At 47.1% G+C, this 25,651-nt stretch overlaps 1 protein-coding gene across 2 annotated transcripts in view; it reads left to right on the forward strand.

The window, feature by feature from the left end:
* The window catches only part of LOC124004810 (tetratricopeptide repeat protein 9A-like), a 40,879-nt gene that overhangs the window by 12,453 nt on the left and 2,775 nt on the right, over window positions 1–25,651 (forward strand). For both annotated transcript variants that reach the window (XM_046313617.1, XM_046313618.1), the window contains one exon: window positions 25,448–25,630. In XM_046313617.1, coding sequence (XP_046169573.1) covers window positions 25,448–25,630 — 183 coding nt within the window. The remainder of the gene's footprint in view (window positions 1–25,447; window positions 25,631–25,651) is intronic.

The following is a 25,651-nucleotide window of genomic DNA, read 5'->3' on the forward strand; positions in this document are numbered from 1 at the left end:
AAGGGAACATGGGACTGCGAGGTCATAGGGCTAAGGGAACATGGGACTGTGAGGTCATAGGGCTAAGGGAACATGGGACTGCGAGGTCATAGGGCTATGGGAACATGTGACTGAGAGATCATAGGGCTAAGGGAACATGGGACTGCAAGGTCATAGGGTTAAGGGAACATGGGACTGAGAGATCATAGGGCTAAGGGAACATGGGACTGCGATGTCATAGGGCTAAGGGAACATGGGACTGAGAGGTCATAGGGCTAAGGGAACATGGGACTGCGATGTCATAGGGCTAAGGGAACATGGGACTGAGAGGTCATAGGGCTAAGGGAACATGGGACTGAGAGGTCATAGGGCTAAGGGAACATGGGACTGAGGGCTAAGGTCATATTGGACTGGGCTAAGGGAACATGGGACTGTGAGGTCATAGGGCTAAGGGAACATGGGACTGCGAGGTCATAGGGCTATGGGAACATGTGACTGAGAGATCATAGGGCTCATGGGACTGGGCTAAGGGAACATGGGACTGCAAGGTCATAGGGTTAAGGGAACATGGGACTGAGAGATCATAGGGCTAAGGGAACATGGGACTGCGATGTCATAGGGCTAAGGGAACATGGGACTGAGAGATCATAGGGCTAAGGGAACATGGGACTGCGATGTCATAGGGCTAAGGGAACATGGGACTGAGAGGTCATAGGGCTAAGGGAACATGGGACTGAGAGATCATAGGGCTAAGGGAACATGGGACTGAGAGATCATAGGGCTAAGGGAACATGGGACTGCAATGTCATAGGGCTAAGGGAACATGGGACTGAGAGATCATAGGGCTAAGGGAACATGGGACTGAGAGATCATAGGGCTAAGGGAACATGGGACTGCAATGTCATAGGGCTAAGGGAACATGGGACTGCAATGTCATAGGGCTAAGGGAACATGGGACTGTGAGGTCATAGGGCTAAGGGAACATGGGACTGCGAGGTCATAGGGCTATGGGAACATGTGACTGAGAGATCATAGGGCTAAGGGAACATGGGACTGCAAGGTCATAGGGTTAAGGGAACATGGGACTGAGAGATCATAGGGCTAAGGGAACATGGGACTGCGATGTCATAGGGCTAAGGGAACATGGGACTGAGAGATCATAGGGCTAAGGGAACATGGGACTGCAATGTCATAGGGCTAAGGGAACATGGGACTGAGAGGTCATAGGGCTAAGGGAACATTGGACTGCGATGTCATAGGGCTAAGGGAACATGGGACTGAGAGGTCATAGGGCTAAGGGAACATGGGACTGAGAGGTCATAGGGCTAAGGGAACATGGGACTGTGAGGTCATAGGGCTAAGGGAACATGGGACTGCGAGGTCATAGGGCTATGGGAACATGTGACTGAGAGGTCATAGGTCTAAGGGAACATGGGACTGAGAGATCATAGGTCTAAGGGAACATGGGACTGAGAGATTATAGGGCTAAGGGAACATGGGACTGAGAGATTATAGGGCTAAGGGAACGTACACATGGTCCCATATAGGCTGAGTCATGTAGTGGCCTCTTTGCGCGTGCGTGTGTGTGGTCTGGGCCTCAGAGTCCTGCTCTGCTCTGCTCTGCTCTCCTCTACTCCTCCTCTAGTCTGGCTCTATCCTCACTGGCCTCTCTACCGCCACATGTTTGTCCAGCTGTGTTCAAGTAACTTAAACTTTCCAGTAGTTGCTCCAAATGTTTGATTGGAAAATCTTAGCCTCTTCATGTCTTGTAGCTGTAACAAGGCCTTGTGACTGCTGGCATGGAATAATACCAAAGGCATCACCGTATTCATGAGTATTGGGCTGCATGGTTGTATTGTAGTTCGGTGTGAGTGTAAGCTACTCCATTGTCAAGCCAAACAAGGAGTGGCAAGGAGTGTCTGTTAGCACAAACAGACGGGTACTCAGGCTCAGTGTAACTGGCCGTGGATCAAACCACAGTCATTAGTGAGATACAGGCGCCACGGTGACCAACAAGGGAGATAGACAGACAGACAGAGAGACGGTGTCAACCTGCTGCTATGAAGGCAAAAGACAGCATCTGTCTGTCCTCAGTGACATTATCCACCTAGCCAGGCCAGCCTTCTCTCTCTCTCTCTCTCTCTCTCTCTCTCTCTCTCTCTCTCTCTCTCTCTCTCTCTCTCTCTCTCTCTCTCTCTCTCTCTCTCTCTCTCTCTCTCTCTCTCTCTCTCTTCTCTCTCTCTCTCTCTCTTCTCTCTCTCTGCACACTGATGTCCAGTTAATTAGCTTGCTGAAGGCCACAACAACATCACAGTACCACACCAGGGACCCAGACAGAAACACAGCAACACTTTGACACACACAAAAACACACACGCACACATTGCTTGTAACCACATGCAAATGGGTAAATGGGCATGGCACATGTACAGTAAAATCATATGAGTAGGGCTGTTGCTGTGACTCGATTACCGTCACACTGGCAGTCGTGAGGGGTTGAGGGAGGGAGGGAGAGGTGCAGGGTTGTAGGGAGGTTAGGAGGGAGTTTCTTGTCTCTGGAAACCAGGCGCAGAGGGAGCCACTGCATCTGATTTAGGCTAAGCCCATCTCTCTCTCTCAGTGAGGGATCTGACAGAATAATCTGGCTACTTATATTTCCCTTTTCACTCCTAAGATTGCTGTTGCACTGTGGGTAATCCATGTAAATATGTTTGATGCAGCAGTGGTTTCCAAGGACGATGGGCTGCGGGGATGTAATAAGGGAACCAATGTGCAATTGTTTTTTGTTTTTTTTATGGGTGGGGTGGAAGAGAAGCGGTGTGGCGCCTTCCCGGGGGATGGCAATTAGAGAAGCATGGAGGAAAACACCTGTTTCTCTGCTTGTTTGACAGTCTTCAGCACTGCATAGACGCCGAAGCCACGCTGTGGATGTCACTGAGGCGTACACGTACACAGCGGCTCACATCGAAACACTCAGACAAGAGCAACAAGAGGGTCTAATGATATGTGATGATGTGGGTGTGTGTGTCTAATGACGATATGGGTCTGCATTAGTCTCACTACTGCAGTCACACAGCAACCCAGGAAGCTCATTGGTGTAACTGGAACAAGTGATGTAAGTGAGGCACCTCGGCCCTCTACTTTGTTTCGAAGGTCTTTGTTATCAATCAATGAGCATTCGGGACTTTAATGAATGAATCGACATGTTTTACGTTGAAATTGTTCCTGATTCCTCGACAGGGATGTTGGGGCTTACATCTGATCGGGGTTTCAATTACGCTTAGAAGTAAGAAATAGCGACGTGATCGACTTCATAGATAGACATTGTAAAACATTTTTTAAAGTTATCCTTTTTCAGATGAAACTATTCTAAATATAAACACGTGTCACCAAATTATTTATTAAAACACATAATTTGGAAAGGTCTACAATAGCCTCAACAGCTTGCTTCCTCTGGGTACATTTTCCGACAAGAACTGCCAAAGGGGGTGGAGTTAGCCTGCAGAGTTCTGTCATACTATCCAGGTCTGTGCCCAAACAATTCGAGCTTCTACTTCTAAAAATCCACCTTTCCAGAAACAAGTCTCTCACCATTACCGCTTGTTATAGACCACCTTCAGCCCCCAGCTGTGCCCTGGACACTGTATGTGAATTGATTGCCACTCATCTATCTTCAGAGCTCATACTGTTAGGTGACCTAAACTGGGACATGCTTAACACCCCGGCCGTCCTACAATCTAAGCTAGATGCCCTCAATCTCACACAAATTATCAATGAACCCCAAATCCATAAACACGGGCACCCTCATAGATATCATCCTGACCAACCTGCCCTCTAAATACACCTCTGCTTTCTTCAACCAGGATCTCAGCGATCACTGCCTCATTGCCTGCGTCCGTAATGGGTCTGCGGTCAAACCCATCATCACTGTCAAACGCTCCCTAATACACTTCAGCGAGCAGGCCTTTCTAATCGACCTGGCCCAGGTATCCTGGAAGGATATTGATCTCATTCCATCAGTATGTCTGGTTATTCTTTAAAAGTGCTTTCCTCACCATCTTAAATAAGCATGCCCCATTCAAAAAATGTTGAGCTCAGAACAGATATAGCCCTTGGTTCACACCAGACCTGACTGCCCTTGACCAGCACAAAAACATCCTACATCCTTACAGCATTAGCATCGAATAACCCCTGCGATATGCAACTTTTCAGGGAAGTTAGGAACCAATATACACAGGCAGATAGGAAAGCAAAGGCAAGCTTTGTCAAACAGAAATTTGCATCCTGTAGCACAAACTCCCAAAAGTTCTGGGACACTGTGGAATCCATGAAGAATAAGAGCGCCCCCTTCCCCCCAGCTGCCCACTGCACTGAGGCTAGGAAACACTGTCACCACCGATACATCCGCGATAATTGAGAATTTCAATAAGCATTTTTCTACGGCTGGCCATGCAACCTCTCTTTCGTATCGTCTGAGATCCCTAAAGATTGGAAAGCTGCCGCGGTCTTCCCCCTCTTCATAGGGGGAGACACTCTAGACCCAAACTGTTACAGACCTACAGCGGGGAGAACAAGTATTTGATACACTGCCATTTTTACAGGTTTTCCGTCTTACAAAGCATGTAGAGGTCTGTCATTTTTATCATGGGTACACTTCAACTGTGAGAGACGGAATCTAAAACAAAAATCCAGAAAATCACATTGTATGATTTTTAAGTAAATAATTTGCATTTTATTGCATGGCATAAGTATTTGATACATCAGAAAAGCAGAACTTAATATTTGGTACAGAAACCTTTGTTTGCAATTACAGAGATCATACGTTTCCTGTAGTTCTTGAACAGGTTTGCACACACTGCAGCAGGGATTTTGGCCCACTCCTGCATACAGGCCTTCTCCAGATCCTTCAGGTTTCGGGGCTCTCGCTGGGCAATACGGACTTTCAGCTCCTTCCAAAGATTTTCTATTGGGTTCAGTTCTGGAGACTGGTTAGCACACTCCAGGACCTTGAGATGCTTCTTACGGAGCCACTCCTTAGTTTCCCTGGCTGTGTGTTTCGGGTCGTTGTCATGCTGGAAGACCCAGCCACGACCCATCTTCAATACTTTTACTGAGAAAAGGAGGTTGTTGGCCAAGATCTCGCGATACATGGCCCCATCCATCCTCCCCTCAATACGGTGCAGTCGTCCTGTCCCCTTTGCAGAAAAGCATCCCCAAAGAATGATGTTTCCACCTCCATGCTTCACGGTTGGGATGAGGTTCTTGGGGTTGTACTCATCCTTCTTCTTCCTCCAAACACGGCGAGTGGAGTTTAGACCAAAAAGCTCTATTTTTGTCTCATCAGACCACATAACCTTCTCCCATTTCTCCTCTGGATCATCCAGATGGTCATTGGCAAACATCAGATGGGCCTGGATATGCGCTGGTTTGAGCAGGGGGACCTTGCATGCGCTGCAGGATGTTAATCCATGACGGCGTAGTGTGTTAATAATGGTTTTCTTTGAGACTGTGGTCCCAGCTCTCTTCAGGTCATTGACCAGGTCCTGCCGTGTAGTTCTGGGCTGATCCCTCACCTTCCTCATGATCATTGATGCCCCACGAGGTGAGATCTTGCATGGAGCCCCAGACCGAGGGTGATTGACCGTCATCTTGAACTTCTTCCATTTTCTAATAATTGCGCCAACAGTTGTTGCCTTCTCACCAAGCTGCTTGCCTATTGTCCTGTAGACCATCCCAGCCTTGTGCAGGTCTACAATTTATCCCTGATATCCTTACACAGCTCTCTGGTCTTGGTCATTGTGGCGAGGTTGTAGTCTGTTTGATTGAGTGTGTGGACAGGTGTCTTTTATATAGGTAACGAGTTCAAACAGGTGCAGTTAATACAGGTAATGAGTGGAGAACAGGAGGGCTTCTTAAAGAAAAACTAACAGGTCTGTGAGAGCCGGAATTCTTACTGGTTGGTAGGTGATCAAATACTTATGTCATGCAATAAAATACAAATTAATTACTTAAAAATCATACAATGTGATTTTCTGGATTTTTGTTTTAGATTCCGTACACAGTTGAAGTGTACCTATGATAAAAATGACAGACCTCTACATGCTTTGTAAGTAGGAAAACCTGCAAAATCGGCAGTGTATCAAATACTTGTTCTCCCCACTGTATATCTATCCTACCCTGCCGTTCTAAGGTCTTCGAAAGCCAAGTTAACAAACAGATCACCGACCATTTCGAATCCCACCATACCTTCTCCGAAATGCAATCTGATTTCCGAGCTGGCCTCCGGTGCACCGCAGCCAAGCTCAGGGTCCTAAACGATATCATAACCGCCATCGATAAAAGACAATACTGTGCAGCCGTATTCATCGACCTGGCCAAGGTTTTCGACTCTGTCAATCACCACACCACATCGGCAGACTCAACAGCCTTGGTTTCGCAAATGACTGCCTCACCTGGTTCACCAACTACTTCTCAGACAGAGTTCAGTGTGTCAAATCGGAGGGCCTGTTGTCTGGACCTCTGGCATTCTCTATGGAGGTGCCACAGGGTTCAATTCTCGGGCCGACTCTTTTCTCTGAATACATCAATGATGTAGCTCTTGCTGCTGGTGATTCTCTGATCCACCTCTAAGGCATACGACACCATTCTGTATACTTCTGGCCCTTCTTTGGACACTGTGTTAACTAACCTCCAGACAAGCTTCAATGCCATTACAACTCTCCTTCCGTGGCCTCCAACTGCTCTGAAATGCAAGTAAATCTAAATGCATGCTCTTCAACCCATTGCTGCCCACACCTGCCCGCCCGTCCAGCATCAGTACTCTGGATGTTTCTGACTTAGAATATGTGGACAACTACAAATACCTAGGTGTCTGGTTAGACTGTAAACTCTCCTTCCAGACTCACATTCAGCATCTCCAATCCAAAATTAAATCTAGAATTGGCTTCCTATTTGGCAAACAAATCATCCTTCACTCATGCCTCCAAACATATCCTCGTAAAACTGACTATCCTACCGATCCTTGACTTCGGCGATGTCATTTACAAAATAGCCTCCAACACTCTACTCAGAAAATTGGATGCAGTCTATCACAGTGCCATCTGTTTTGTCACCAAAGCCCCATATACTACTCACCAGTGCGACCTGTATGCTCTCGTTGGCTGGCCCTCGCTTCATATTTGTCGCCAAACCCACTGGCTCCAGGTTATCTATAAGTCTTTGCTGGGTAAAGCCCCACCTTATCTCAGCTCACTGGTCACCATAGCAGCACCCTCCCTTAGCACGCACTCCAGCAGGTATATTTCACTGGTCACCCCCAAAGCCAATTCCTCCTTTGGCCGCCTTTCTTTCCAGTTCTCTGCTGCCAATGACTAGAACGAATTGCAAAATTCACTGAAGCTGGAGACTCATATCTCCCTCACTAACTTTAAGCATCAGCTGTCAGAGCAGCTCACAGATCATTGCACCTGTATTGCACCTGTATGCAGTGCACCTGTATGCAGTGCATTTTGCACTGCTTTGCTTTATCTTGGCCAGGTCGCAGTTGTAAATGAGAACTTGTTCTCAACTGGCCTAACTGGTTAAATAAAGATTAAATAAAAAATAAAATAAATTGAAAACATTGACTTCAATACAAAACCTAGGAGGCTCATGGTTCTCACCCCCTTCCATAGACTTACACTGTAATTATGACAACTTCCAGAGGACATCCTCCAACCTCTTGCAGCATGAACTAACATGTTGTTCACCCAATCAAAATATCAGATAATTAATCTAGTACTGAAAGCATAAGCTACAGCTAGCTTTTGAACAAATTAATTTCTTCCAAAATGAAGGAGAAGAAAGAGAGTAATAGAGATATTTCGTTTTTTTACTTTTCAGTTTCAGTTTCACTTACTTAGCTAGCAAATGTAGCTAGCTAGTTCAGCCTACTGAAACACCCTCCTCAAACAGAGGGATGCTATGTTACCTAGCTGCTATGACTATCCAACACAACACTGGAACTCTTCCAAATCAAGGTAAGCTTTTGGTTTTACTAATTTATTCCAACCGGGACCCGCCGGTGTTATTACTTACTGACTGTACACGGTAACGTTACTGCATGATTGTAGCCGGTTAGTTCTATTAGCTATGCTGACTTATGACGTTGCTTTAGCTAATATGGTGACAACGATGTAGGCTGTGTGTAGCGGTTTGGCCTGGAAATGTTATTTTGCCTTATCACATACAGCTGATGTGTTGTGCATTGAAGTCCACAAGCTACAAAGGGACAAGGTGAGAGGATGAGAGTGCATAGATGTGAGAAGGAATACAACGTGGCTGCTATGAATCATGGGTGTATTCATTATGCTGATTCTGTTGAAAAACGTTTCTTAAACAGAAGCAAACTGAACAAAACGGGGATAAACATACCTGAATATTATCCAATAAAAACTCTTGTTTGCAACTGTTGGACTAATGATTACACCCTGTTATGCAGGTGAGTGAGGACCCAAAAGCGACTTAACAGAAACTGAGTTTATTAAAGTCCAAACAGAGAAAACATAATCCTCAATCCTTAACAGGAAATGTCCAAACAGGGAAAACATAAATCCTCTTAGTTGGGGAGAGTTGCAGGGCTTGCGGCAACAGACTGCAGGTCCCTTCGGGTAGGCGCGAGCCGTAGAGGATAGAGACACCTGCTCACACGCAGTATCTGAAGACGAGGCAGAATACAACAGAATGGAACAAGGGTACAGCAAACGGCAAACAAGAATCCGACAAGGACAGAAGCAGAAACAGAGAGAGAAATAGAGACTAAATCAGAGGGCAAAATAGGGGACAGGTGTGAAAGAGTAAACGAGGTCGTTAGGAGAATGAGGAACAGCTGGGAGCAGGAACGGAACGATAGAGAGAGAGAGGAATAGAGAGAGAGAAAGAAACCTAATAAGACCAGCAGGGGGAAACGAAGAGAAGAGAAAGCACAGGGACAAGACATGACAATACAATACATGACAGTACCCCCCCACTCACCGAGCGCCTCCTGGCGCACTCGAGGAGGAAACCTGGCGGCAACGGAGGAAATCATCGATCAGCGAACGGTCCAGCACGTCCCGAGATGGAACCCAACTCCTCTCCTCAGGACCGTAACGGGAAACGATGAAGAGGGAATCTAGTGCAATTACTATTATAAAAATGAGACACGGGTAGAGAACTGTAAGAGTTTGAGCAATCAGGACCAAACAGGCCAGGAGAGTAACAACTATGGACAGACTGAGACACAGCAAGGCTAAGACCAGGAACAGGAGAGAGGCGGTGGCTGTGGACAGACTGAGACACAGCAAGTGCAGGAGCAGGACCAGGAGAGATGCGGTGGCTGGGGACAGACTGAGACACAGCAAGGGCAGGAAAGATGCGGTGGCAGGGGACAGACTGAGACACAGCAAGGGCAGGAGAGATGCGGTGGCTGGGGACAGACTGAGACCCAGCAAGGCCAGGAGCAGAAGCAGGAAGAGAGTTACCGGACTTAGTCTGCGCGCAGTCCGAACAAGCAGCCACGAAACGGCGCGTGTCACGCTCCTGAGTAGGCCACCAAAAACGCTGGCGAATAGAAGCAAGCGTACCCCGAACGCCGGGGTGGCCAGCTAACTTGGCAGAGTGAGCCCACTGAAGAACGGCCAGACGAGTAGAAACGGGAACGAAAAGAAGGTTCCTAGGACAAGCGCGCGGTGACGGAGTGTGAGTGAGTGCTTGCTTTACCTGTCTCTCAATTCCCCAGACAGTCAACCCGACAACACGCCCCTCAGGGAGAATCCCCTCGGGGTCGGTAGAGGCTACAGAAGAACTGAAGAGACGGGATAAAGCATCAGGCTTGGTGTTCTTAGTGCCCGGACGATAAGAAATAACGAACTCGAAACGAGCGAAAAACAACGCCCAACGAGCCTGACGCGCATTGAGTCGTTTGGCAGAACGGATGTACTCAAGGTTCTTATGGTCAGTCCAAACGACAAAAGGAACGGTCGCCCCCTCCAACCACTGTCGCCATTCGCCTAGGGCTAAGCGGATGGCGAGCAGTTCGCGGTTTCCCACATCATAGTTACGTTCCGACGGCGACAGGCGATGAGAAAAATACGTGCAAGGGTGGACCTTATCGTCAGAATGGGAGCGCTGGGACAGAATGGCTCCCACGCCCACCTCTGACGCGTCAACCTCGACAATGAATTGTTTAGTGACGTCAGGAGTAACAAGGATAGGAGCGGATGTAAAACGCTTCTTGAGAAGATCAAAAGCTCCCTGGGCGGAAACGGACCACTTAAAGCACGTCTTGATAGAAGTAAGGGCTGTGAGAGGGGCTGCCACTTGACCGAAATTACGAATGAAACGCCGATAGAAATTTTACATTTACATTTAAGTCATTTAACCGAGAAAGAGCGCTGCAGTTCGACACGTGACTTAGGGACGGGCCAATCGCTGACAGCATGGACCCTAAGCGGGATCCATCTGAATGCCTTCAGCAGAAATAACAGAACCGAGAAAAGTGACGGAGGAGACATGAAAAGCGCACTTCTCAGCCTTCACATAAAGACAATTCTCTAAAAGGCGCTGGAGGACACGTCGAACGTGCTGAACATGAATCTGGAGTGACGGTGAAAAAATCAGGATCTCGTCAAGGTAAACAAAAACAAAGATGTTCAGCATGTCACTCAGTACATCATTCACTAATGCCTGAAAGACAGCTGGAGCATTAGCGAGACCGAACGGCAGAACCCGGTATTCAAAATGCCCTAACGGAGTGTTAAACGCCGTTTTCCACTCGTCCCCCTTCCTGATGCGCACGAGATGGTAAGCGTTATTCTGAAGGTCCAACTTAGAGTAAAGAACCTGGCTCCCTGCAGAATCTCGAAAACTGAAGACATAAGGGGAAATGCGGATAACGATTCTTAACCGTTATGTCATTCAGCCAGCTCGATAATCTTCTTTTCACGCAGGGGCGCAGGGTCCCTAGGGTCCTCTTCCTTAACAAAAAGAACCCCTCCATTTCCTTCCGGAGCCCTGGTGAGAGAGTCGTCAGGGAAGGGACCACGGTGGAAGATAGGGGACATAGGTCAAAGGATCAGAGAGCTACAGACAAATAATTTGAGCAGAGGGAAGAGATGATAGGATGGAAGAGGAGAGAGTAGCGGGGGAGAGAGAGCGAGAGCCTTACGTTCGGTAGCCGACAGAGAGTCTAGTCTACCCCGTGGGTAGTAGTACCCAAATAATCTTCGGAAGGAGATCAATACAACAATCATACGACGGTGAGGAGGAAGGGAGGTGGCCCTGGACCGACTGAAGACCGTGCGCAGATCATGATATTCCTCCGGCACCCCTGTCAAATCACCAGGCTCCTCCTGTGAAGAGGGAGCAGAAGAAACAGGAGGAATAGCAGACACTAAACACTTAACATGACAAGAGACGTTCCAGGAGAGGATAGAATTACTAGACCAATTAATAGAAGGATTATGACACACTAGCCAGGGATGGCCCAAAACAACAGGTGTAAAGGGTGAACAAAAAATCAAAAAAGAAATGGTTTCACTATGATTACCAGAGACAGTGAGGGTTAAAGGTAGCGTTTCACGCTGAATCCTGGGGAGAGGACTACCATCCAAGGCGAACATAACCGTGGGCTCCCCTAACTGCCTGAGAGGAATGTCATGTTCCCGAGCCCAGGCTTCGTCCATAAAACAGCCTTCCGCCCCAGAGTCTATTAATGCACTGCAGGAAGCTGCCGAACCGGTCCAGCGTAGATGGACCGACAAGGTAGTACAGGAACTTGACGGAGAGGCCAGAGTAGTAGCGCTTACCAGTAGCCCTCCGCTTACTGATGAGCTCTGGCCTTTTACTGGACATGAAATGACAAAATGACCAGCGGAACCGCAATAGAGACAGAGGCGGTTGGTGATTCTCCGTTCCCTCTCCTTAGTCGAGATGCGAATACCCCCAGCTGCATGGGCTCAACACCTGAGCCAGTGGGGGAGATGGTAGTGACGGGGAGAGGGGGGACACTGTTAACGCGAGCTCTCTTCCATGAGCTCGGTGACGAAGATCTACCCGTCGTTCTATGCGAATAGCGAGTTCAATCAAAGAATCCACGCTGGATGGAACCTCCCGGGAGAGAATCTCATCCTTAACCTCAGCGTGGAGTCCCTCCAGAAAACGAGCGAGCAACGCCGGCTCGTTCCAGTCACTGGAGGCAGCAAGAGTGCGAAACTCTATAGAGTAATCCGTTATGGATCGATTACCTTGACATAGGGAAGACAGGGACCAGGAAGCTTCTTTCCCAAAAACAGAACGATCAAAAACCCGTATCATCTCCTCCTTAAAGTTCTGATACTGGTTAGTACACTCAGCCCTTGCCTCCCAGATTGCCGTGCCCCACTCCCGAGCCCGTCCAGTAAGGAGAGATATGACGTAGGCGATACGAGCAATACCCCTGGAGTACGTGTGGGGCTGGAGAGAGAACACAATATCACACTGGGTAAGGAACGAGCGACATTCAGTGGGCTCCCCAGAGAAACACGGTGGGTTATTAATTCTGGGCTCCGGAGACCCGGAAGCCCAGGAGGTAACCGGTGGATCGAGGCGGAGATTGTGAATCTCCTCCGAGAGGCCGGAGACTTGGGCGGCCAGGGTCTCAACGGCATGTCGAGCAGCAGACAATTCCTGTTCGTGTCTGCCTAGCATCGCTCCCTGGAACTCGACGGCAGAGTAGAGAGGATCCGTAGTCGCTGGGTCCATTCTTGGTCGGATTCTTCTGTTATGCAGGTGAGTGAGGACCCAAAAGCGACTTAACAGAAACTGAGTTTATTAAAGTCCAAACAGAGAAAACATAATCCTCAATCCTTAACAGGAAATGTCCAAACAGGGAAAACATAAATCCTCTTAGTTGGGGAGAGTTGCAGGGCTTGCGGCAACAGACTGCAGGTCCCTTCGGGTAGGCGCGAGCCGTAGAGGATAGAGACACCTGCTCACACGCAGTATCTGAAGACGAGGCAGAATACAACAGAACGGAACAAGGGTACAGCAAACGGCAAACAAGAATCCGACAAGGACAGAAGCAGAAACAGAGAGAGAAATAGAGACTAAATCAGAGGGCAAAATAGGGGACAGGTGTGAAAGAGTAAACGAGGTCGTTAGGAGAATGAGGAACAGCTGGGAGCAGGAACGGAACGATAGAGAGAGAGAGGAATAGAGAGAGAGAAAGAAACCTAATAAGACCAGCAGGGGGAAACGAAGAGAAGAGAAAGCACAGGGACAAGACATGACAATACAATACATGACAACACCCTAGATCAGCTCGATGCAGGCAAGAGTGTGCGCGATGACTGTCTGTCACCTCAAACTTGTCTCTCGACCTGTGTGCACCTACGTCGTAAACTTCCATTCATAGGCTAGGTTGTAGCAACCTCATGATGGGCATAGGTCAAATCTGAGTATCATGTAGTAGCCTAAACCTATCGATGTTACATTGAGCTGGGTGAATGGGATATGAATAGCAGTCATCCAATATGCTGTAATAGAAATAAGGCCATGCTCATGAGAAAAAAAAATGGCGTCCCTCGTCTTAAACGGCACTGACCGCCACTGTACTGTACATATTAATGTCGGTCCGGCCATCTATTTCCCACCTCCGCGAAGCAATGTCTCATACAAACCCTGCATCTGATGTCAACTTGGTTTTCAGATCGGGGAAAGAAACAGACCGAATGGAGAATGGAAAAAGACACAAAGACACTGGGTGAGAAGAGGACAGGGATAGAGAGAGTAGGGCACGTGCAAAAGGGAGAGGAGGAGAAGGGGCGAGAAGAAAGGGAGAACTGAAAAGAGGGTGGAGAGGAGGATAATGCTGTGTCATGTCGGTGGAGCCAGTCCGCAGCAGCAGCTCTGACCCTGCCCTGTCCTTCTGAATGACAGAGACACACATTCACAGCAGGCTGGTGCTTAGGGAGCTATTCTTAGCGGGCCTGCAGAGAATCTGCATATGCAGAGAGTAGCCGCGTTGATTTGTGATAGCATTTTAGGCATTATATTCACTTGTCGGCAAGTGTGTGTCTGTGTGTGGGTGTGTTTGTGTGCGTGTGTGTGTTGATTGGGCTGGTAGGACTTTGAGGGGTGGAGGGGAGTACCCCCAGATACCAGATATCCAAACTATTGATCACTGAGCCTCAGCTAGGTACTAGATCCTCATGTCTCCCAACATGATACATGTTCTGACATGCACAAACCAGATACCCAGTACATCAGCATGTTCATGTGGAATTAAAGTTGGGTTGTGTCATGGTTTCAGGGGCAGTCACGTAGCGCTGGGCGGCAGGTAACCTAGCAGTTAGAGCGGTGGGTCATTAACCGGTTTGCTGGTTTGAATCCCTGAGCCGACAAGTTGAAACATCTTTCGATGTGCCCTTGAGCAAGGCACTGAGCCCTAATAGCTCCGGGATTGCTATTGGTAATGGCTGACCCTCCACTGGGCACAGATGTCAGTTCAATGTCGATTCTCACTCTCGGAGGGTGTCTCAGGTAGAGTGGGGTATGCAAAAAACACATTTACAAATATAAGCACCTGACAAATGTTTATGGAGGGAGGGAGGGAGGGAGGGAGGGAGGGAGGGAGGGAGGGAGGGAGCGGGCGGTCAGGCGTCTGGTCCATGAGTGTCAGTGGTCAATGACGACACGGTAGTGTGGAGGTGGCAGAATGACAAATAGATGGAGCCAGAGGTCTATGGAGGTAAGGTAGTGTAAAAAAAAAAGAATGGACGTGTGAGCGATGAGCTAATTATAGAAGGATGGACAGCAAACTAATCACCACCATCAATGGCCTTAAATTAGCCAGCTCATGACACCGCTGGTCCTGACAGAGAGACAGACAGAGAGGGGGAGAGAGGCAGACAGAGAGTGTGAGGGGAGGGAGGAAAAGAGAGGCCTCTTCATTAGACAGTGGGAACACATGAAGAGTGATCGCTGGCAATCGATCAATGCTGAGTTTTCGCTCACTTTGTACTTCGTCATTTGTTTGGCATGTCTGTCGACCATTTCTTTCTCCACTCCTCCTCACTCTGTCATTCATGCTACAGTATGTCTCCCTGTCACTATTTACCCTCAACGTATTTATTTATCTCCTTGCTTGTTGCACCAGAGCTTATTTTTCTCTCTCTCTCTCCTCATACACTCTAAATACTTCTCTCTCTCTCCTCATACACTCTAAATACTTCTCTCTCTCTCCACATACACTCTAAATACTTCTCTCTCTCTCCTCATACACTCTAAATACTTCTCTCTCTCTCATACACTCTAAATATGTATCTCTCTCTACTCATACACTCTAAATACTTCTCTCTCTCTCCACATACACTCTAAATACTTCTCTCTCTCCACATACACTCTAAATACTTCTCTCTCTCTCTCCTCATACACTCTAAATACTTCTCTCTCTCATACACTCTAAATATGTATCTCTCTCTACTCATACACTCTAAATACTTCTCTCTCTCTCTCATTCACTCTAAATATGTATCTCTCTCTACTCATACACTCTAAATACTTCTCTCTCTCCTCATACACTCTAAATACTTCTCTCTCTCTCGCCATACACTCTAAATACTTCTCTCTCTCCACATACACTCTAAATACATCTCTCTCTCTCATACACTCTAAATACTTCTCTCTCTCTCCTCATACACTCTAAATACTTCTCTCTCCTCATAAACTCTAAATACTTCTCTCTCTCTCCTCATACACTCTAAATACTTCTCTCTCTCTCCCCATACACTCTAAATACTTCTCTCTCTCCACATACACTCTAAATACTTCTCTCTCCTCATACACTCTAAATACTTCTCTCTCTCTCCTCATACTCTAAATACTTCTCTCTCTCCTCATACACTCTAAATACTTATCTCTCTCCTCATACACTCTAAATACTTCTCTCTCTCCTCATACACTCTAAATACGTATCTCTCTCTCCTCATACACTCTAAATACTTCTCTCTCTTCTCATACACTCTAAATACTTCTCTCTCTCCCCATACACTCTAAATACTTCTCTCTCTCCTCATACACTCTAAATACTTCTCTCTCTCTCCTCATACACTCTAAATACTTCTCTCTCTCCTCATACACCCTAAATACTTCTCTCTCTCCTCATACACTCTAAATACTTCTCTCTCTCTCTCCTCATACACTCTAAATACTTCTCTCTCTCTCTCCTCATACACTATAAATAATTATCTCTCTCTCTCCTCATACACTCTAAATACTTCTCTCTCTCTCTCCTCATACACTCTAAATACGTATCTCTCTCCTCATACACTCTAAATACGTATCTCTCTCTTCTCATACACTCGAAATACGTATCCCTCTCTCCTCATACACTCTAAATACGTATCTCTCTCTTCTCATACACTCTAAATACGTATCTCTCTCTCCTCATACACTCTAAATACGTATCTCTCTCTTCTCATACACTCTAAATACGTATCTCTCTATCCTCATACACTCTAAATACTTCTCTCTCTCTCGCCATACACTCTAAATACTTCTCTCTCTCCTCACACTCTAAATACTTCTCTCTCTTCTCATACACTCTAAATACATACACTCTAAATACGTATCTCTCTCTTCTCACTCTAAATACGGATCTCTAAACTCTAAATACGTTCTCTCTCTTCTCATACACTCTAAATACTTCTATCTCCTCATACACTATAAATACCTTTTTCTCTCTCTCCTCATACACTATAAATACTTCTCTCTCTCCTCATACACTCTAAATACGTATCTCTCTCTTCTCATACACTCTAAATACGTATCTCTCTCTCCTCATACACTCTAAATACGTATCTCTCTCTTCTCATACACTCTAAATACGTATCTCTCTATCCTCATACACTCTAAATACTTCTCTCTCTCTCGCCATACACTCTAAATACTTCTCTCTCTCCTCATACACTCTAAATACGTATCTCTCTCTTCTCATACACTCTAAATACTTCTCTCTCTTCTCATACACTCTAAATACGTATCTCTCTCTCCTCATACACTCTAAATACTTCTCTCTCTCTCCTCATACACTCTAAATACGTATCTCTCTCTCCTCATACACTCTAAATACTTCTCTCTCTCCTCATACACTCTAAATACTTCTCTCTCCCCATACACTCTAAATACTTCTCTCTCCTCATACACTCTAAATACTTCTCTCTTTCTCCTCATACACTCTAAATACTTCTCTCTCTCTCTCCTCATACACCCTAAATACTTCTCTCTCTCCTCATACACTCTAAATACTTCTCTCTCTCTCTCTCATGCACTCTAAATACTTCTCTCTCTCTCTCCCCATACACTCTAAATACTTCTCTCTCTCTCTTCATACACTCTAAATACGTATCTCTCTCTTCTCATACACTCTAAATACGTATCTCTCTCTCCTCATACACTCTAAATACGTATCTCTCTCTTCTCATACACTCAAAATACGTATCCCTCTCTCCTCATACACTCTAAATACGTATCTCTCTCTTCTCATACACTCTAAATACTTCTCTCTCTCTCTCTCTCTTCTCTTCTCATACACTCTAAATACGTATCTCTCTCTCCTCATACACTCTAAATACGGATCTCTCTCTCCTCATACACTCTAAATACGTATCTCTCTCTTCTCATACACTCTAAATACTTCTCTCTCCTCATACACTATAAATACCTTTTCCACTCTCTCCTCATACACTATAAATACTTCTCTCTCTCCTCATACACTCTAAATACTTCTATCTCTCTTCTCATACACTCTAAATACTTCTCTCTCTTCTCATACACTCTAAATACCTCTCTCTCTTCTCATACACTCTAAATACTTCTCTCTCTTCTCATACACTCTAAATACTTCTCTCACTCTGCTCATACACTCTAAATACTTATCTCTCTCTCTTCTCATACACTCTAAATACCTCTCTCTCTTCTCATACACTCTAAATACTTCTCTCTCTTCTCATACACTCTAAATACGTATCTCTCTCTTCTCATACACTCTAAATACTTCTCTCTCCTCATACACTATAAATACCTTTTCCTCTCTCTCCTCATACACTATAAATACTTCTCTCTCTCCTCATACACTCTAAATACTTCTATCTCTCTTCTCATACACTCTAAATACTTCTCTCTCTTCTCATACACTCTAAATACCTCTCTCTCTTCTCATACACTCTAAATACTTCTCTCTCTTCTCATACACTCTAAATACTTCTCTCTCTTCTCATACACTCTAAATACTTCTCTCACTCTGCTCATACACTCTAAATACTTCTCTCTCTCTCTTCTCATACACTCTAAATACTTCTCTCTCTTCTCATACACTCTAAATACTTCTCTTTCTCTTGTGGTCTGGTCTTTATATTTCTATCAGGCTCCTTTGTCCTCTCTCTTTAATCTCTTCTCTCTCTTTCTGACATCTATTCCCTTGCTTCTTTGACTCCCCCGCTCTGAGATAAAAGGCAGTCTTCTGTTTTTCAGACAAAATGCTCCAGGCACAGCAGGGGGTGGATCCTGAGCATGTGTTGAACCACTCACTACACCTCCCTGTCTCTCTCTCTCTCTCTCTCTCTCTCTCTCTCTCTCTCTCTCTCTCTCTCTCTCTCTCTCTCTCTCTCTCTCTCTCTCTCTCTCTCTCTCTCTCTCCTCTCTCTCTGTCTCTCTCTCTCTCTCTCTCTCTCTGTCTCTCTCTCTCTCTCTCTCTCTCTCTCTCTGTCTCTCTCTCTCTCTCTCTCTCTCTCTCTCTCTCTCTCTCTCTCTCTCTCTCTCTCTCTCTCTCTCTCGCTTTGTCTCTCCCTCTCTCTCTCTCTCTCTCTGTCTCTCTCTCTCTCTCTCTCTCTCTCTCTCTCTCTGTCTCTCTCTCTCTCTCAAACACACACATACACTCACTTTCAGTCAGCAGCTGTCATTGCACCTGTTTGGTTTCTCCCAAAAGAGATTTAAGAACCTGGTAAATTCCAGCATGTTCCCAAGTATGTCACCACATCATCCTCCCCTTCTTCTCCTTTTCCTCCTCTTCCTCCTGCTTTGAGGTCTGCTCAGCATCCCGGTGCGGTGTGGTGCTCAGTGATATCGAAGAGAGGATCCTTAGAGGGGGGGTGTTCTCAGATCACCGACGCTGACACCAGCTCAATGTGCACCAGGCCATCGCCACACCACTTAAAGACTCAGCTCTTTCCTTCCTGGCTTCTCTCTCTCCCCCCTTTTCATGTGTCTAGCTTCTCTCTCTCCCCCCTTTACATGTGTCTGGCTTCTTTCTCTCCCCCCTTTACATGTGGCTGGCTTCTCTCTCTCCCCCCTTTACATGTGGCTGGCTTCTCTCTCTCCCCCTTTTCATGTGTCTAGCTTCTCTCTCTCCCCCCTTTACATGTGTCTGGCTTCTTTCTCTCCCCCTTTACATGTGTCTGGCTTCTCTCTCTCCCCCCTTTACATGTGTCTGGCTTCTCTCTCTCCCCCCTTTACATGTGTGTGGCTTCTCTCTCTCCCCCTTTACATGTGCCTGGCTTCTCTCTCTCCCCCTTTTCATGTGTCTGGCTTCTCTCTCTCCCCCCTTTACATGTGTCTGGCTTCTCTCTCTCCCCCTTTACATGTGTCTGGCCTCTCTCTCTCCCCCTTTACATGTGTCTGGCTTCTCTCTCTCCCCCTTTACATGTGTCTGGCTTCTTTCTCTTCCCCCTTTTTCATGTCTGGCTTCTCTCTCTCCCCCTTTACATGTGTGTGGCTTCTCTCTCTCCCCACTTTACTTGTGTCTGGCTTCTCTCTCTCTCCCCCTTTTCATGTGTCTGGCTTCTCTCTCTCCCCCTTTTCATGTGTCTGGCTTCTCTCTCTCCCCCCTTTTCATGTGTCTGGCTTCTCTCTCTCCCCCTTTTCATGTGTCTGGCTTCTCTCTCTCCCCCCTTTACATGTGTCTGACTTCTCTCTCCTCCCCCCTTTACATGTGTCTGGCTTCTCTCTCTCCCCCTTTACATGTGTCTGGCTTCTCTCTCCCCCCCAGTTCATGTGTCTGGCCAGTCAGAGAAGGCCAGTCATGGTGTAATGTGAAGGAGCCTTTTAGCCGTCCTGGGCCGGCTCTGATGATGCTACCATTATCACACCGTGTCTGGATACCGCCCTCAACGCGTTTAGCCTGACAACCCATCCATCTGTCTAATGGCTCAGTGGCGGTGCAGTGTGTGTGTGTGTGTGTATGTATGTGTGTGTGTGTGTGTGTGTGTGTGTGTGTGTGTGTGTGTGTGTGTGTGTGTGTGTGTGTGTGTGTGTGTGTGTGTGTGTGTGTGTGTGTGTGTGTGTGTGTGTGTGTGTGTGTGTGTGTGTGTGTGTGTGTGTGTGTGTGTGTGTGTGTGTGTGTGTGTGTGTGTGTCTATTTCTACCTCTGTTTGTTCAGGCCCATTTCTTTACACTCTTATGTATAAATCTATTCTTGTGGATACATATTCGTGTGTGCGCGCACATGTTTCTGGTGTGTGTGTGTGTGTGTCTCTTGTTTGTGAGAGATTCGGCTTGTCACCAAAAGCACTCACAAACTTCTACAGATGCACAATCGAGAGCATCCTGGCGGGCTGTATCACCGCCTGGTACGGCAACTGCTCCGCCCTCAACCGTAAGGCTCTCCAGAGGGTAGTGAGGACTGCACAACGCATCACCGGGGGCAAACTACCTGCCCTCCAGGACACCTACACCACCCGTTGTTACAGGAAGGCCATAAAGATCATCAAGGACATCAACCACCCGAACCACTGCCTGTTCACCCCGCTATCATCCAGAAGGCGAGGTCAGTACAGGTGCATCAAAGCTGGGACCGAGAGACTGAAAAACAGCTTCTATCTCAAGGCCATCAGACTGTTAAACAGTCACCACTAACACTGAGTGGCTGCTGCCAACACACTGTCATTGACACTGACCCAACTCCAGCCATTTTAATAATGGGAATTGATGGGAAATGATGTAAATATATCACTAGCCACTTTAAACAATGCTACCTTATATAATGTTACTTACCCTACATTATTCATCTCATATGCATATGTATATACTGTACTCTACATCATCGACTGCATCCTTATGTAACACATGTATCACTAGCCACTTTAACTATGCCACTTTGTTTACTTTGTCTACACACTCATCTCATATGTATATACTGTACTCGATACCATCTACTGTATGCTGCTCTGTACCATCACTCATTCATATATCCTTATGTACATGTTCCTTATCCCCTTACACTGTGTATAAGACAGTAGTTTTGGAATTGTTAGTTAGATTACTTGTTGGTTATCACTGCATTGTCGGAACTAGAAGCACAAGCATTTCGCTACACTCGCATTAACATCTGCTAACCATGTGTATGTGACAAATAAAATTTGATTTGGTTTGATTTGATTTGATTTGTGAGAGAATAGAACACTCTTGACAGCGTTAGCCGTTACCAAAGTCCATTATGTGCTGTAACTGAATCCGCTGAAAGCTCTCCCGTACTCTACCGGCTCCCGTACCCCTGGAGGATGATGGGAGAAGGAATATGGTTCATATCTAGAGTACATAGAGGGAATCTGATGTGGCTACCTGGCAGGCAGACTGTTTAGAATAAGGAAATTATTTGACCTTTGCCCCCCCCCCCCCCGGTTGTGATCTTGAAGCTGCGGACTCATATCCACTTATCAAACACGAGCGTTCTCCATCCCCCAGCTTTCTGTGTTAGCTCCCTAGTGGCTCGAATAACTTGAACTCGCTTGAACTGTGTGTGTGTGTGTGTGTGTGTGTGTGTGTGTGTGTGTGTGTGTGTGTGTGTGTGTGTGTGTGTGTGTGTGTGTGTGTGTGTGTGTGTGTGTGTGTGTGTGTGTGTGTGTGTGTGTGCGCCAACCCCTCTGTTCCCCCATCTCGTCTCTCCCAACCCCCCCCCCCCCCGCTCCTCTCGTTGCATGCGTAGGAACATGGTCTAGTGTCACGGAAAGTGTCGAACATTCATGTCTGGAGGTGTTGAGGGTTTAAATACGGAGTAGACAAACAGCAGTGTGAGGGAGGGAGGGAGGGAACATTTGAGGAGACGTAGGGAGGAAAGGGGTGGAGAGGTTTTAGCGGACCAGCGGTAGTCGGGGAGTAGCCTTCGTTTTAGTGCGGTGAAACTTGCGTTCAATTGCTGTTGCACAGAACATGCTTTCCTTCCCGCTGTTACGAGCGGATCGCTGGCTATTTAAGATGAAAATCTCAACCCTGATACGATACACCCGGTTACTTTAATAGCACCTCATTGGCACTTACTATATTCGTCTTTTTAAGTTGAAGTTGAAATGTTCAAATATGGTGAAGTGAATAGTTTGTTTTTACCAAGTTCCACTACCCCAAAATGTACTACTTTTGGTGGAACGACCCAGGAATGAAATGAACCATGTAGCACGTCTCTACAGTCTGTAGACAGTCTCAGAACACAAACAGGGATAGATCCATTGGGTGAGATGTTGCGGTACTTGGACTGGTGCGTTTGTGTTGCAGCCAGACGCCCAAAGCTGTAATAGATGTCATCGACATGGCTCCATTTCCTTATCCTATCTTGTTGTCCATTGGCTTTATTGGCAGAACACAAACACGCTCGCACGCACAGACACACACTCACACTATCCCAGAGACCTCTGGAAGTTACCGGAAGTTGACAAGCGCTGGAACTCATCCCGTCTCCTTGCGTAACCCACCCCCTCTCATCTCCCCCTGTCCCCCACCCCTCCCTCCTCCCACTGCAGCCCTGTCCCCGTCGCTCTCCCTCCTGACTCACCCTGGCTCCCAGCTAATAGACCCTGGCTTGTGCTGTTCTCAGAGCTGCCCGTGTGTCAAGGGCAGGAAGGGAGGGAGGGAGGGAGGGGTTAGAGGAGACTGGTACAAAGGGAGAGGTGGAGGATCGAGTGAAACGTATGAAGAGGAGATGAATTATCATGAGGGAGGGAGGGAGGGAGGGAGGGAGGGAGGGAGGGAGGGAGGGAGGGAGGGAGGGAGGGAGGGAGGGAGGGAGGGAGGGAGGGAGGGAGGGAGGGAGGGAGGGAGGGAGGGAGGGAGGGAGGTTAGAGGAGACTGGTACAAAGGGAGAGGTGGAGGATCGAGTGAAACTTATGAAGAGGAGATGAATTATCATGAGTGTAGGAGATGAGGGAGGGAGGGAGGGGAGGGAGGGAGGGAGGGAGGAGGGAGGGAGGGAGGGAGGGAGGGAGGGAGGGAGGGAGGGAGGGAGGGAGGGAGGGAGGGAGGGAGAGGGAGAGAGAGGGAGAGAGGGAGAGAGGGAGGGAAATGTAACGAGTAAAAAGAAAGGTACAGATGGAAAGTGGATATAATAAAAAAATACAGAGATGTTCTTGTACTGATACAGGCATGACGGGGGAGGTATAAGTATGAGAGGAGGAGGACTGATTGATCAGAAAGCCTTGAGATGACCCATCGTCAAAAACGTAAAAGCTGCAATAAAGTGTGTGCCTGTGTGTGTGTGCGTGTGTGTGAAAAGTGCTGCTGTAAGGCACACCCATACGGTTAATGACCTCAATGAAACACAGTGTCTCCAAAGTGCGATTCTCTAAACTCTACTGTTCCCTGTCTCAGAAGTGTCATCACTATCTCCTTCCATGTATCACTGTGTTCCTGTCTCTACCGCCCTCTCTCTCTCTCTCTCTCTCTCTCTCTCTCTCTCTCTCTCTCTCCTCTCTCTCTCTCTCTCTCTCTCTCTCTCTCTCTCTCTCTCTCTCTCTCTCTCTCTCTCTCTCTCTCTCTCTCTCTCCCTTCTCTCTCTCTCTCTCTCTCTCTCTCTCTCTCTCTCTCTCTCTCTCTCTCTCTCTCTCTCTCTCTCTCTCTCTCTCTCTCTCTCTCTCTCTCTCTCTCTCTCTCTCTCTCTCTCTCTCTCTCTCTCTCTCTCTCTCTCTCTCTCTCTCTCTCTCTCTCTCTCTCTCTCTCTCTCTCTCTCTCTCTCTCTCTCTCTCTCTCTCTCTCTCTCTCTCTCTCTCTCTCTCTCTCTCTCTCTCCCCCCCTCTCTCTCTCTCTCCCTCTCTCTCTCTCCCCCTCTCTCTCTCTCTCTCTCTCTCTCTCTCTCTCTCCCCCCCCCCTCTCTCTCTCTCTCTCTCTCTCTCTCTCTCTCTCTCTCTCTCACTCTCACACTCTCACTCTCTCTCCCCATCTCCCCTCTCTCTCTCCCCTCCCCCTCTCTCCCCCTCTCCCTCTTTCTCCCCCCTCTCTCTCTCTCTCCCCCCTCCCCCCCTCTATCTCTATTCAATTCAATTCAGGGCTTTATTGGCATGGGGAAACATATGTACAGTACAGTCATAGTATGTCTATATATGGTGTTGTAACAATGTGCAAATAGTTAAAGTACAAATGGGAAATTAAATCAACATAAATGGTGTTTGTTCTTCACTGGTTGCCCTTTTCTTGTTGCAACGGGTCACAAATCTTGCTGCTGTGATGGCACACTGTGGTATTTCACCCAATAGATATGGGAGTTTATCAAAATTGGGTTTGTTTTCAATTTCTTTGTGGATCTGTGTAATCTGAGGGAAATATGTGTCTCTAATATGGTCATACATTTGGCAGGAGGTTAGGAAGTGCAACTCAGTTTCCACCTCATTTTGAGGGCAGTGTGCACATAGCCGGTCTTCTCTTGAGAGTCATGTCTCCCTACGGCGGCCTTTCTCAATAGCAATGCTATGCTCACTGAGTCTGTACATAGTCAAAGCTTTCCTTAAGTTTGGGTCAGTCACAGTGGTCAGGTATTCTGCCACCGTGTACTCTCTGTTTACGGCCAAATAGGATTCTAGTTTGCTCTGTTTTTTTTGTTAATTCTTTCTAATGTGTCAACTAATTATCTTTTTGTTTTCTCATGATTTGGTTGGGTCTAATTGTGTTGCTGTCTTCTCTCTCTCTCTCTCTCTCTCTCTCGCTCTCTTATCTCATGCCCCTCTCTCCACTTCATGTCTGCCACGTCAGGAAAGTAAAGCTTTACAGTAATAATCCTTCATTCTAAAGGTGTGCTAAGTTAGCTAGATTCCTCCCTCGTTTTCCGGGGCGAGTTCAACAGCAGTTCTCTTTTTTAATTTTATTTACTGAACAGCATAAACTCAATTCTCTATTTGAATGTGTAGTACATTGACCGGATATTTTGTTGCAGCGTCCTAGCTTCTCGTTATTTATATCTCCCTCTCATCCTGACGAAGTAATGCAGTAGCTGAATTCTGCTGTGCTTAATGAAAGGCGCGGCTGTCCAAACCCGTCCCCCCCGTCCCCCCACCCCTACTCCTTCATTACCGCCTCTCTCTCCGTTCTGCTCGATACCGACAAGCTGTACTGGCACGAAAAGAGCCAACCAAACAACAGTTTCAAAGCAATACGCAATAGTACAGAAATGACTGACGTGACTTTCTCACTCCCCCCTTCCCATCCCTGTCTCTGTGCAGCGTGCCTGTTGCAGTCTGAGCTGGTGAACTATGAGCGTGTGAAGGAGTACTGCCTGAAGGTGCTGAGTCACCAGAGGGACCACTTCAAGGCCATGTACCGCGCTGGCATCGCCTGCTACCACCTGGGAGACTACGACTGTGCCCTGCGCTACCTGCGTGACGCCAAGCACCGCGAGCCCTCAGGTAGGCTGAGACAGTACTGCC

This window comes from Oncorhynchus gorbuscha, linkage group LG19 (assembly GCF_021184085.1).
Source record: "Oncorhynchus gorbuscha isolate QuinsamMale2020 ecotype Even-year linkage group LG19, OgorEven_v1.0, whole genome shotgun sequence".
Taxonomy (NCBI): domain Eukaryota; kingdom Metazoa; phylum Chordata; class Actinopteri; order Salmoniformes; family Salmonidae; genus Oncorhynchus; species Oncorhynchus gorbuscha.